At 46.9% G+C, this 15,080-nt stretch overlaps 1 protein-coding gene across 1 annotated transcript in view; it reads right to left on the bottom strand.

Annotated features, from left to right (window-relative positions):
• Positions 1 to 15,080, bottom strand: part of LOC144770799 (aldehyde dehydrogenase family 3 member B1-like) — a 223,638-nt gene that overhangs the window by 19,570 nt on the left and 188,988 nt on the right. The window contains exon 9 of the mRNA XM_078655597.1: positions 8,674 to 8,840. Within this exon, the coding sequence (XP_078511723.1) occupies positions 8,674 to 8,840 (167 nt within the window). The remainder of the gene's footprint in view (positions 1 to 8,673; positions 8,841 to 15,080) is intronic.

Consider the following 15,080-nt stretch of genomic DNA (forward strand, 5'->3'; position numbering starts at 1 on the left):
TGTTTCCATGTAGTATGCGGTTTCCTGGTAAGGAGCGATGTTGGTTCCATCTGAAGGGCTGCCCTTTCCCCTATCTGATTTGAGTATCCCTTACCTGATCTTGCCACTGCCGGTTGAGCCTCCATTCCCTTTCTTTGCTACTTGGTCATGGAAGGATACGGCCTGCAGATTGCAGGTGCATTCTGGGATAGGGGGCAGATAATGGGCCCGCTTGGTCTGCACCAACCACAGCAAGTAGGAGACCAGACCACACAACTGTATAACAGAATGAAATGTCACCGCCGGGCAAGGAGGAGAGGCCTGTCGAGTGACGAGCCAAAACAACAAAATAAATGCGCTACTAGGCCGAAAACAAAACTAAATGCTACCAGTGATGCAAAGCCTTCATGTCCCTTCCTGTGAAATGGAGGCTGGGTCATCATCTGTTGTTATCTCAAGAAGACAGCGTCCCTCATAAAACAAGGACATCTGCGCGTCGGGGGCTATACAATGAGCAGGCAGTGTCTTGAATGGCTGCACCTTGCATCTCGGAGAAAGGCTGAGTATGGTAGCATTAGGATTGAGCCGCGCTTTGTCGTTTCCATTGGTAAATTCATGTTCGGCCTGGAAAGCAGACGGCCCCCTATGAGAACGGCCCCGCCCACAAGAGACATTTATGATTTTATAGGAAGAGCCCACGGTTTTTTCTACCAGTGTGTAATAGAAATATCAAATCTGCAAGGCTTTACAGAAGAGGGCTTCATTTGCATACAAATGTTGCACAGCTTAGAAAAAACGAGAGATTAATTTAAATAGATATGCGCAAGTTAGCAAGGCCTTACAGACAAGTGCGGCATTTAAATCAACATGTTGAAATCCGCAAGACTTTCGAGACGAGTGCGGGTCTTTGAATATATGACTGGGAACAATTAAGCTGCATTTCCAGGGATGTTACCACTACCTTCAGCAGAGCCTTTCAAACCTGCATGCGTGAAAAGGAGCGCATTACAGGAAGGGGCTCACATTACTGGCTAATAACCAGGGCCGGACTGGCCATAGCGGGCACTGGGCAATCCCCCGGTGCGCCGCATGAGTGGGGTCCGGTTTTGGGCCACTGGGGGCCGTTTTTGCTACATAGCTGCAAAATCGGCCCTGTACCAAAATCGGCCGAAAACCGGCCCCGGCAAAGAGCTCAGTGCCACCTCCGAGTGGGGAGGGGGTGGGGGGGGGGCACCGAGCACTTTGCCAGGGCCGGTTGTGGTTCCCAGTCCGGCCTGTAATAACAAGCCAAGCCAACCGTGACGCTGGCAATGAACACCAAAACACATCTCACCGCTTCATTACAAGCGTGCTGAGCTACAAACCCAGCCGCCCTGCTTTACCTTTCAAGTGATCCTTACTTTTCAGTTCGGTGACTTTACTCACCCAAAAGTGCATGGTGCAAGCTTTGGGCAAGAGGTTCCAATGAGGGGTGAGGTTTTGGAGCAGCGATATCGCGGTTACGTAGGGAAAGCGGTCAAAATGTTACAAGCCGCCGAACTGCTGACAATAGGTGCAGGGGTGCCCTTGTGAAAGTGGAAGTGCAGCATTTTGGTGCTGATGTTGGGGAAAAAAGCTTTTAAAAAGTGGATTAAGGAGCGTGGTGCTTTGAGAAAAAACGATGGGCCATATTATCAAGAACAGCGTTAAAATGATCGCCTTTTTAGCGGCAGGAAACTGCTGCTAAAGCCGCGATAATGGGCTTGATAATATGCCCTTGTGAATTCCCATAGAAGCCCAGGTTCACACCAGGACCTGGTCTTTTATGGGAATTCACAGGGCATATTATCAAGCCCCTTATTGCCGTTCCTTGATAATATGGCCCCATATTGGAAGTGCGTAGCTACGTGCCGGAACATAGGCATAAAACAAGGACTAGGGAAACAGACAGCTGCCTTCACCACCATCATCAGATAGCAAATACGACAGCCATTTCTGAGCTTTAAAGTAAAGTCCATGGCGTTGTCCGGTAGAACTGTCACCCATTCGCAATGGAGCATGTTCTGTTTATGGTTTTACTTGTTGGCCATTACCTGTGTCTGCGGGGGTCTTATGTACCTGCGCTCTTGCGTATACTCTTATGATTAGGGCTCCCCATTTTATAGTATTTATTTTTGGGACATTTCCATCTGTATTTATCCATATTTATTTTTTGCAAATTTTATCTGTATTTATCCATATTTATTTTGGGTTTTGTGAAAAAATGAATCTGAAATGAGTATATTTCTACATTTATTTGACCGATTAATATGCACTCATGCCAGAACGACTCACAGGTTTCAGGGATATAAACACACTCAGATGATAAAATAAGCTCTTACAAGAAAAAACATACACATTTTAATATCAAGGTTGTGCATATCTATTGCTATTTAAGGCTCTTTACTAAAATTCCTTTATTTTTTTTAACCCCCTTACCTTTTGATCAACAGAGCAATTGGCCTGGTAGTCATGATTGACAATATTTAGAATCACTCAAAAAACAACCCAATTTCCATTTTTATCCACATTTAAAAATAAATACAGACAGGAAAATAAATGGTTTTCTGTCTGCATGTATCTCTAAAAATCTGTAAAAACGGAAAACAGTGAGCCCTAATTATGATTCACCCAGATGTCGGTTCTGGATGCTTGTGGGATGCGTTCAGGGAACCAGGGCTGTGATCACAAGGGAGGGGTCGGACAGGATATGCATTACTGGTCCTCTAGGAGCATGTCTGACAGAGCAGCGAGAGCTTGCAGCTCTAAAGCCTGGAGGACACCTGTACATGGAGCCCGGACTGACGCGCTATGCCAAGGCAGCATGGAAGGGCTGGGGCGGGATAGAAGGGCTGCTGGGAGTCTCCCGTTCATCACCATGGCTGTCTCCGCATTCAACATGAAGCGTGGTGTAAAAATTCATTACCAGTCAGGAAATACCAGCGTATATTGTGTATTTCCTACTCCCTCGCTGAGCAGTAATTCAAACACACACGAGCAACCTAGCCCCTACAGTGTAAGGAAACTGTACGTGTTTCCTACTCCTCCGCTGGGCATGAATTAAAAGTAGTAGTCCCCACATGACCATACATGCTCCTCTAGAGTAAGGAAACTCTAGTTGGTCGGTGCTTCCGAAGGATAAACCGAAGTGAATTATCAGGAGCACCAACCAATGAGTAGCAGGGCCGGACGGGGAACCACAACCGGCCCTGGCCAGCCACCCCCCCCCACCACCCACTGGGGTGGGGTGTGGGGTGCCGCTGAGCTCTTTGCCGGGGCCGGTTTCCGGACGATTTTGGTACAGGCCGTTTTTGCAGCTATGCTGCAAAAACGGCCCTGTGACAAAAATAGCCCAAAACCGGCCCCCACCCGTGCGATGCACCAGGAGATAGCCCGGTGCCCGCTATGGCCAGTCCGGCCTTGATGAGCAGTCAGTAAACAACACTGACACACAAGTGAATCTATAATAAGCAGCAGGTGGAATTTCCTAGCCTATCATTAAAACAAAGGGTCTTGCAGACAGCGCATGCGCGCTAACGCTCAACCTCAAAAGGAGGAGAGTATTGAGGTGGGAGGGTGGGAACGTTACCGGGCACGGAGGGGAGGGGCGCTCAAGGGCAACCGTTAGTGTAAGAGGTAGAGTGGGCACCAGTAGCTAGTATGCAAATATCAGAAGGATATATGTATAGAAGCGAGAAGAGGAGGAGGTAGGGGAAGAGGCAGGAAGAGAGGGAGTCAGAGGAAATTGCTGCTGGAGAGTGCAGCACTTGTCATATTGATCTGTGTACCACAGGTCTAAGCTTGCATAGATATCGCTTAGAGAGAGCCCCATTGGAATAGCAGGAGATGGGAAAGATGGACCGATGGACTAGCGGAGCTGTGGGTCAGGTTAGTACGGGTCCTATAAGTGGGGGAGCAAGGACAGGAGAGGCCTTTACTGTCATCTAAGCGGAGAGGGTAGGGAGCCAGATTCCTAGAGGTTTGGTAGAGTAGAGAGGTGGGTAACCTCCTCAGCCCTCCATTGGTGTAGAATCCCTGAGTCAATGGGTCAGGTGGAAAGGGTATAAACAACGGTGAGTGACAATGGGGCGGCAAGAGCCAGAGTGTGACAGGTGGGAGTGGCGGGCAACCATGGTGGGAGGGGGTAGGGGAGAGGCTGCTGTATGTGGAGGGGAGTGATGACCCTTTGATGTCCTTTGTCATCTAGCTCCTGGCACTACACGCTTGGGAGGTGAGCAGTGCTATCTCATGAGCAAAAAGATGAGGATGGAGGGTGACTGGAGCTTGAAGCACCAAGCAAATGTCTAGCAGAAATAACAATAACAATAGCAGGCTCATCAATAAGCAATGCAGTCAGATATGCAAGTATCCAAGACTGGTGGTGTGATACTCAGCCGTCCGGTGGGTGTCGGTCCTTTTGGTCCTGCAGTGACAGGTCCGGTAGCTCCTACTGCGAGACAGCGGCAAAAGTCCCTTGGCAGTCACTCCATGGCAGAAGTGGGTTTCAGAGGGGGGTGGGGGGGGGGGGGGGGGGGAATTTGTCTCTGTCCTGGTCGTGTGTGAGCACAATTACTGCATGGAGGGCCTGCACTCTATCACCATGGGTGCGGGCTGTTCCTTCGGGGTCTATATCCTGATGTCTGGACCCACTGTAAGTTCGCCACTGTCTGCCAGAGGTGGGGTGGGGAGGTGCTACGGTATGAGTCACCTCAACTGACAAGCTAGAGGTGTTCATGTCCTGCATTTGAGAACTAATCAAGAAAAGGCGCAGATCCTCGAGATTGTAGAATTCTTTGGAGATGCTGTCCTTAGTGATCCAAAATCGTGCGGGTTCGAAGAGGCCAGATTTGTTATCCAGTTGGCACAGGCGGGGCCAGATGGAGAGAAAAGCCTTATGGTGGTCATTGGTCTCCCTAATAAAAGCTGCTGCCATGCATATTTCATGACCCTAATATGTGAATAGACTCTGGGAGTGAGACACAGAGAGTAGTTGTCGAGTTTGCTCATGGTGCAAGAAGCAGGCAATTAAAGGTCATGGACGTGCCGTAGGATCCTTGCGTGGAGTGCCAATGTGGTGAGGAGACATCGGTTAGCTTGGGGAGGGTGTCTTTGAGCAAAATTTTGACATTAGGGCCCACCGTTGAGTCAGGAAAACCAAAAAAGCAGACATTGTTTCTTCTGCTGAGATTCTCCAGGTAATCAACTTGCTGCGAAGGAAGGGAAGTTCCCGGTCTCGGTCCTGCATGTCATCCAGGTGGCCCTCCATCAGTGTCACCCTCTGGTCAAACCCATCCACATGGATCAATTTTGTCTCCTCCGTTAGGGCAGATATGTTTGCGTCCATGCCTTTCAGTCGGTGGCCCACTGCTGAAATTTCATGTAGAATTCGCTCCATGGTACTGTACTGAGCAGAATTCGCAGGAAGTTGGGATATGGCAGTTGTGGGGGAAGTGGGCCTCTTTGGCGCTGCCATTGTGAGGGGCTGATTAGGAGTTTCTGTGAAGAGGAGCCACCTTGCAGCTTCACCCATGGTCTTGTCAGATGACATTCGTCTGATGTCATTGTGGAGCACTCAGCTCACCTGTGGTACAGGTCCGGTCGCAATTGGGGGCATTAGTTGGGGTGATGGATGCCCATTTCTAGGCTGTAGGCAAGCAGTACTTGTGGGCTCTCCAGTGGGTGCGGGCGTGTGGGTGGGAGGGCGAGCGCCCCTGGATGATCCGCTGGGTGAGGCTGGCTGGGTATCTGCAGGTCTCTGACCGCTGTGAGTTTGTGGGCAACTCCTAGGGGGGGTGAGAAGTTAGGCGGGGTGTTGTGGCTCCGGAGGCAATTGCATGGACCAGGGGGAGAATGGTTGGAAGGTCTCCACTCTGGACCAATGCTTCTAGTTCCCTCTAATATTTTAATGTCAGAGGTCAGTTGGCTAGGGCAAAACAGTCACTGTTTCTGAGTATTTCTGACTATATTTGGCCCAATGTTCAGGACTCCTTGACTTCATCACCCCCTGAATGTCAAAAGCGTAAAAGGGAGGTACTTGACGGATTAGTGAACTTGCAGAAGTTTATTGATTCTCTAGAACTAGGAACAGTGGTAATACTTGTTACAAGAACTACCCAACTGTCCCTCAGTTCTTCGAATGCTGGAGAACAACCCTGGCATACATAGGGTGTCATCCCACGGGGTACATGCAACAGAAACTATTCTTACCCAAGCCCAGGGGGACATGTAACATAAACTATGCATACCCAAGCCCAGAGGGACATGCAGAAGAAGCTCTGCTTTCCCCTACCCAGAAAGACATGCAACAGAAACTATGCTTGCCCATGCCCAGGGGGACATGCAACAGAATTATTCTTAGCCATGCCCAAGGGGGACATGCAACAAAAACTATGCTTCCCCATACCCAGGGGGACATGCAACAGAAACCATGCTTACTCATGCCTAGTTGGACATGCAACAGAAACTATGCTTACCCATGCCCAGGGGGACATGCAACAGAAACTATGCTAACCCATGCCCAGGGGGACGTGCAACAGAAAATATGCTTTCCCAAGCCCAGAGGGACATGCAACAGAAACTATGCTGACCCATGCCCAGGGGGACGTGCAACAGAAACTATGCTTTCCCATGCCAAGGGGGAAATGCAACAGAAACTATGCTTCCCATGCCCAGAGGGACATGTAACAGAAACTATGCTTACCAATGCCCAGGGGGACATGCAACAGAAACTGTGCTAACCCATGCCCTGGGGGAAATGCAACAGAAACTATGCTTCCCCTGCCCAGAGGGACATGTAACAGAAACTATGCTTAGCCATGCCCGGGGGGACATGCAACAGAAACTATGCTAACCCATGCCCAGGCGGAATTGCAACAGAAACTATGCTTCCCATGCCCAGAGGGATATGTAACAGAAACTATGCTTACCCATGCCCGGGGGGACATGCAACAGAAACTATGCTAACCCATTCCCAGGCGGAAATGCAACAGAAACTATGCTTCCCATGCCCAGAGGGACATGTAACAGAAACTATGCTTACCAATGCCCAGAGGGACATGCAACAGAAACTATTCTTACCAATCCCCAGAGGGACATGTAACAGAAACTATGCTTACCAATGCCCGGGGGGACATGCAACAGAAACTATGCTAACCCATGCCCAGGGGGAAATGCAACAGAAGCTATGCTTCCCATGCCCAGAGGGACATGTAACAGAAACTATGCTTACCCATGCCTGGGGGGACATGCAACAGGAGCTATGCTAACCCATGCCCAGGGAGACGTGCAACAGAAACTGTGCTTTTCCATGCCCAGGGAGACATGCAATAGAAACACTGCTTACTTATGGCCAGGGGGACATGTAACAGAAACAATGCTTACCCTAGCCCAGGGGGACATGCAACAGAAACTATGCTAACCCGTGTCCAGGGGGATGTGCAACAGAAACTATGCTTCCCTATGCCCAGGTGGGGACATGCAACAGAAAGTACGCTTACCTATGCTCAGGGGGGACATGCAACAGAAACGATGCTTCCCAATGCCCAGGGATGACATGCAACAGAAACTATGCTTACCCAGGCCCAGAGAGACATGCAATAGAAACTATGCTTACCCATGCCCAAGGGGACATCCAACAGAAACTATGCTTACCCAGGCCCAGGGAAACATGTAACAGGAACTATGCTTACCCATCGCCAGGAGGTCATGCAACAGAAACTATGTATACCTATGCTTACCCATGCTCAGTTGGGGACATGCAACAGAAACTATGCTTACCCATGGCCAGGGGGACATGCAACAGAAACTATGCTTACCCATACCTGGGAGCATATACAAACATCAAGATGTGCCAAGACAATGAAATAGTCTCCCAGAGTAGCATTTTTCAAAAGTTCAAGTAAATATACGTGTGAAGTGAAGAACTCTTAGAAAATGCACCGCCAGATTCACAAATAGGCTTTAAGTTGTATACAGCCTTAGGCTTCACATGGGGGAGGTTTGACTTATTAAGCTTTGCTGCACAAAGGTACTATGTGCAGTGACACATACAACACCATCCTCATTAACAGCAGTGGGACAGGAATTAGATGTGCGCCTCAATATGCATAATGGCGAATAATTACTGCCTGCCCTTGGAAGTTGTTAACCGAGGAAGTTCCAAGGAATTTGTGCACTACCTGGCAAGTGGCAATAGGTGGGAAGGCTTCAATTGACCCGTTCAAGGTTTCACAATGTGTGCATTGTGATTTACAGTGGGAGTTGTGAATTACAATGCACTGGTGAGTATTTGTATTGTGAAAACGTACTTTGCATTCACAAAATCTTTATGAAGGCAAAATACCTCTATTGATCTGCCCGGCAATTGGATGAGTCCTTCAACACAAGCCTAGGAAGCAGCAGAAAACACACATCACCACAGTCTGCACTGGTGAGATCAACAAAGCAGCAGAAGAGTAATGGAGTACAACACAGCCATAAATCTCGAAATTAAAACAACAATAATTAATTGAAAGGTATGTTATAGCAAAGAGGTGCAGAAAGGGGTGATTTTTGTATAGTATAGTACATGTGATGTTCTCCCGTCTCATTTTTTTTATATCTATATGAAACACTCTCTGCATGTTGGTAGGCATTTGGCTCATCTGTAATGCCCTCTGCATGCCATGCCCAGTGTACCTTGCTGTCAGGTGAGAAGGCGTAGAGTGCCAGCGGTCTCTCGTGCCGGTTGATGAAGGCGACGGCCTCGTCGACACCCTTTACGTCCATGATTGGCAGGATGGGGCCAAAGATCTCCTCCTGCATCACCGGGTCAGACTCCTTCACTTCCACCACTACGGTGGGGGCTGAGTGGGGAAGGAAGTAAGGAAAGGAGAAATGCTTGATATGGTTGAGATAGAGGAAGGAAGACACAGGGTCTATTGAATGCAACATTGTTACGATTGCTAGATTCTTCAGCAGTATACAGTAGGGGAGCGCAGGTGATGAAAAAAGCTCTCCTTGCAGTCCTTCCCAACATTCCCAGAATCAAAGACAATCAACTTACCATCTGTAACGCCTTTTCTGGTAGGACCACTATCTAACCCCAGATTCTTCAGGTTGTGAATTTCCCCAGGCATCAGACTGGATCAGGAAACTTTCATAGCAATTCCATCACGTGTTGGTAGGTGGGGGTCATGTGACTCTTCATCGGGTCCATCTCACCCCGGATGTTACGCCACTATATCTAAGACGGTCTGGGCACTGACTTCAGAGAATCAGTTCCAGAGAACGGGGAGGTGGGTGGGTTGGTGAGGAATCTGCAGTTAGATAAAGTCTCTACCAGAAAAGGTGTTACAGAAGGTTAGTAAGTTTTTCCAATAGAGACTTCTAACTGCAGATTCCATACCTAGTGAAAATACACCAAATTACCCCCCCAGGTGGTGGGTCTGTGGAATGTCTTAAACCAGGAAATACTGCAAGACGGATCGGGTAAGAAGCTTCCCCCCTGGACCTGGCTATCCAGGCAGTAGTGCCTCATGAACGTATAGAGAGACTCCTACGTAGCAGCCTGGCAGATTATCAAAACTGGCACACAACTCGCTAGCGCAGTTGTAGCAGCCTTTCCCCTGGTGGAATGAGTGTGCAAGCCTTCAGGGTTGCTTTTTGCCCAGCCCATACCAGATCTTGATGCAATCTATTGGGAGATGGTACTCTATTGGACTGATTTTGCCTTCCTTAGCTCCATAGAAACCAATAAAAAGTTGGTCATCCTGTTGGTATTCTCTGGTCCGATCAACATAGAAGCTGAGGGCCATACTTCTTTTTCTGAGTGATGAGGGGGTGTAGTGAAAGTTGGCAAGGCGATGGAAAGTCGTACCTATCTTGGGCAGGAATGCTGCTTTTGCCCAGATGACTAAGTTGTCCATAAAGATGTGTATAATTGCACCACACACCTTGCCTGAAGTTGACTCACTTGCTTGGCTGATGTAATGGCGATGAGGAATACCATCTTGATGGTTAGTAGGCAAAGAGCACAACCGTACAATGGTTCAAACATTGTGCACATTACATGAGTATAAAATTATGGTCCCATTGCAGCACCACAATTGTGTTGAAGGGAACAGCATGATCAGAGCCTTCGAACAACACATCACAACAGGTGAGTTGAAGAAGGATGGTTGATCTGGTAAGCATAAGATGGGCAAAAGGGTCAAAAGGTAAACTTTAACCACTGTCCGACATCAGCGCATTGCTGGGCTAAGGACAAACAAAACAGAAGAACATTTAATAACTCACAAATTCAGAGGGTGGGTGCCTTGGGAGAAAAACCAAACAAACTTCCCCCAAGTTCCTGTCCAAATAGTAAGTGGAAGCCTGGTTGCCAGGATGCCACCAATCACTTCAGAGAGAAGATCGAAGGCTACTAACGGTGGCATAACATGTCCTTGCATGGAGGTGCAGGTTATGCAGGCTTGGGTGTAAGACTTGGTCCTGCTGTTGTAACAGGATGTCTTCCTAAAGAGGCAGTTGAATTGGAGTGCTCATGGCCAGAAGTTCCAGGAACCATACACTCCTTGCCGAGTCCAGAGTCACTAGGGTGACTTAGGCCCGCACTCACTTGATCATTTTCAGCACTTTCGGCATGAAAGGGAGGGGTGGAAAGGCATACAGGAGTCCTGCCCCTAATGCTGGCAGAAGGCGTCAACAAGGGAGAACTGCCTTGGGAACTCCAATGCATAAATGTTTTGACACTGCCGCGACAGATCGAGCCAGACTCTGTGCCACTTCAGAGGGCAACCATCATCCGTGATCAGATAGGCAACATCTAGTGAGTTCGAGGGATCAGGGAGATGCCATGAGCATGCAGCCACATGCGGAGATGTAGAATGTCCTGCCGCAGGCCCCATGATACTATGCCGCACTGTTTGTTGTAGTTCCGCATAGCAGTTGTGTTGTCTGTGAGAGACTCTACCTGTTCGACCTTGATAGTCGGGAGGAGCACCTTCATTGCCAAGTGGTTCACTCGAACCTCCAACAAGTTGATGTGGAGGTAAGCCTCCCGCTGAAGACCGTAGTCCTCTGATATCCATTTCTCCCAGATGACCTGCACAAACCAGCATTGATGCATTTGTCACAAATGGCAGCCCTGGGCGGGGTAGGGAGTGGGGTCTGCCGCTGGTCCAAATGTACTCCGGCAGCCACCACTTCAGATCTTCACAGTCTCCTTTTACACCTGTATTAAATCGGACAGGTTGCCATGGTGCTGAGCCCACTGAGACTTCAGATCCACTGCAAACCCCAGATGTGCCACATGACATGGTCCTCAAGCAGGAAAGAGGAGGCCAAGCAGCCAAGAAGCCTCAGAGACCATTTCACTTAGAGCTAATCTCATTGAGAGCCAGGGCAAGGGTTAAAACATCAGGATCATAATCAGAATGCCCTAGACTCGAGGCAGAGCTCGGAAGAGCACTGTATCCAGAATTGCTCTAATGAAGTAGAGATGTGAAGGACTCAAGTGTCACTTTGGCCGTCGTCTGGAGGCCGCTTACAACTGTCTGAGGCCAGCCAGCCTTTAGCAGCCAGTGAGTTATGTGAAGACTGATATTCCCAGCCTTCGCAGGTGGGCTTTGACCACCACCATTACCTTTGTGAACACTCAAGGTACACTGGCTAGGCCAAAGGGTAGCACGGAGAACTGAAAGAGCTCTTGGCCCATATGAAACCACAGGCAATGTCTACCATCCAGTCTCTTGGATCCAGGGCAGACAGAACTTAGGCCAGAGAGAGCATCTTTAACTTGTCCTTCTGGAGAAAGAAGCTCGAGAAGCCGATCAAGGATGGGGTGAAGGCCTCCATCTTTTTTTAATTCTAGGAAATAGCAGACCTAGGGCCAGATGTAGGTATCCAAATACCGGTCTGTAACGGCCGAAAATACCGATTTTCGGCCGTTACCGACCGGTATTTGGATACTGAGATGTAGGGCATGAAAAAATACAGATTCGGTAATTTTACCGAATCGGTAAATTTACCGATTTGGTAAATTTACCGATTCGGTAAAATTACCGATTCGGTATAGTTACCTAATCTGTATTTTGAAATGTAGGTAGCACTGTAAACAGTGCTACAGGGCTTTAAGGATTCGTTATTTACCACCAACTATTAGTTAGTGGTAAATAACGAATTCCTATGTAAATGCAAATATGTGCATTTACACCTGTGCCATGTGGCACACATACATGCCACAAGCACTAATCAGGGGTGCAACAGGGTGTCAAAGTGACACACTGCCACCCTTGACTATTTCACAATTTTACCGAATCGGTATTTACTGATTCGGTAATTGACATTCATTCCTATGGGGCTCCAGACCCATAGGAATGAATGACAATTACCGAATCAGTAAATACCGATTCGGTAACTACTGAATCTTAACGATTCGGTAAAAAATACCGAATAATTACTTACATCGGTTTTACCGATTCTACAATACCGAATCGGTAAAATTCGGTATTTTAGAATCGGTAAAACCTTTTTACCTACATCTAGCCCTCAGTCTAGATCTCCAATATCGGTAAACGCTCTATTACTCCCCTGGATAAGAAAGTCTGAACTTCTCTGCAGAGTATGGACAACTGGTCCTCCAGGACTTGTTGTGGTGTGAGTGGCATGTCCGGGAAAAGTAGAGAGAATCTGCGTAGCACGATCTGGAGCACCCAGTGATTGGGTGCTCCAAACGCCAGTTATCATAATCACTATAACTCATAACGGATCGAGTTTAGACAAACACAGTGTTACATGAAGGTAAGAAGTTCCTTCTTATTTTTCAATGTTAGGTGTTTTCTAAACTGCAGGCATGTATCTACTATAACCTCTGTTGTCCATTATTTTACAGGAAAACCGTTTATTTAATCAGGCATTTGTGATCACTCCTGGAAATTACGGCTTTCCCTTGAGGAAAGAACTCTAAGGTATTACCATTCATTCACCTTACATTCAGCTTCTATTGGCAAACTTAGATCACTTGAATGATAGTTTTTCTCAATATTCATCACTTCACAGGGTACCTTTTTGAAATGAGCGCACACAAAGATTTTCCTAACCTAATATAAACTGTTTCATTTCGAGTAATTTGCCAATTCTACACCATAGAGGATCAGCGACATGTCTAATCGCGCTCCTTTAAACAACACTTCAGGACTGGTGAACTTTTTTCTAATATTCTCATCTTTTCCACATTATAGCTACTAACGTCATAGTACTTACTTTAACTAACTAGGTGGCAGCACCACCTTCAATCTCTTTGTTCTTGAGTGATTACAAACACCTTTTACATTTTTTCCACATTACAGCTACTGACACTACAGTATTCATTCAACTGACTAGGTAACAGGATTATTTTCAGTCTTTCTGTTCTTCTGTGATCATGAACACCTTGCTCAGTGGTCCAGAGTGTTTTTCTACAATTCTTCACATCAAAATAATTATTTGTAAAAGTGCCTCCTTCCTTTATATTGTTGTATACTAAACAAGAATATTTATTTCCACAGTAACCCCTGAAGAAGGGATCTTTTTTCCCGAAATACATTGGGCAGGCACCACAACTTCTTGAGAAAGCATTGATTTATGTTGTATAGGAAAATTTGTAAAGTTCTTTTCAAAAAATGTTTATGTTGGAGTTCACAAATATGAATGTATGACTCTTTCAAGATTGTTCATAACAGAGCATTTGACAGGTGCAAGAAGCCACCTAAAAACAATAAACAACGGTGTAATTGACTAAAAATGTGTTCCTATTTCAAATATAATGATGTAAAATTTGCTAAAGACTGTTTCACTATTTTCTACACAGTGCGGCCAGGCAGCAAGTGACATTGCACAGTAGTTACAGATACAATTGATACATGAGGTAGGCAGCCTCATTCCTGACCGATATGCCAAAATATACATAAAAATACTAAGGGGCAGATTTACAAGCCCCTTCAGCCACTTTTGCGTCAATTTTCCCATGCTAAAATTCACGCAAAAGTGGCGCAACGGGCTTGTAAATCTGCCCTTAAGTATTAGATTAGTGGGTTCACTTTGAGCTAGGTATAAAATAATTAAGAACGGGTGTGCGCATACAACATATTAGTTGGCTCTGCACCCGCCATGCACACACCCATTTTTAATGCTTCCACCTCTTCCATGACTGTTCCAGATACTTTCAAACTGTCCTCCCATTGATGAAGAAACCCTCCGTAGACCATTCAATGCTCAACAACTACAGACTAACAGCCTGATTCATGTACGGGCCGTTTTGCGTGGCCCTAATAGCGAATCATAGCGACTCGCTATTGAGGACACGCAAAACGGCATTCATGTAGGAATTGCTAAATCAATAGCGATTCCTACATGTTCTCTATTTGCGAGTAGCAATTTGCTACTCGCAAAAAAAGGAATAACTCCCCATTCATTCCTATGGGCCAAAAGGCCCATAGGAATGAATGGGGAGTATCCCTCATTTGCGAGTAGCAATTTGCTACTCGCAAATCAGATAGCGATTATAAGGGTGCCAGGGGTGTCCAAAGGACACCCTGTAGCACCCCTAAAATGCACAATTGAACAGGTGTTGCGCACACACATGTCCAAAGGACATGTGTGTGTGCAACATGCAACTTAGAAAAATGCTTTTAAAAGCATTTTTCTGAGTTTTTGCTATTTACCGAGAGGTCTGACCTCTCGGTAAATAGCGGCCCAAAAGTGCTAAATCGCAAATTTTTTTTGTGTCATGAATAGCATTTGAGGAATCTCTATTAGAGATTCCTTAAATGCCATTCCTCGCAAATATGCGAATTCTTAAATAGCGATTTTTGCATTTGGGATGATGAATACCAAATGCAAAAATCGCACTCGCAAAGGGCCAGATTCTCAGAATCTGGCCCTTTTGCGAGCGCTTTTAGCTACATGAATCAGGCTGTAAGCGCCCTGATACCATTCCAAGTGATGCCATTTTGGATGTCATCAGTGATGTCATTAGTGATGTCACTGACCACGTCACGAGTGATGTAATATGTGAGGTCACAAGCAGTGCATTGTAGGTGTGTAAGTTACAGTTAGTTCCGGTA

The sequence above is a fragment of the Lissotriton helveticus genome, chromosome 1_1, assembly GCF_964261635.1.
Source record: "Lissotriton helveticus chromosome 1_1, aLisHel1.1, whole genome shotgun sequence".
In the NCBI taxonomy this organism is placed as follows: Eukaryota; Metazoa; Chordata; class Amphibia; order Caudata; family Salamandridae; genus Lissotriton; species Lissotriton helveticus.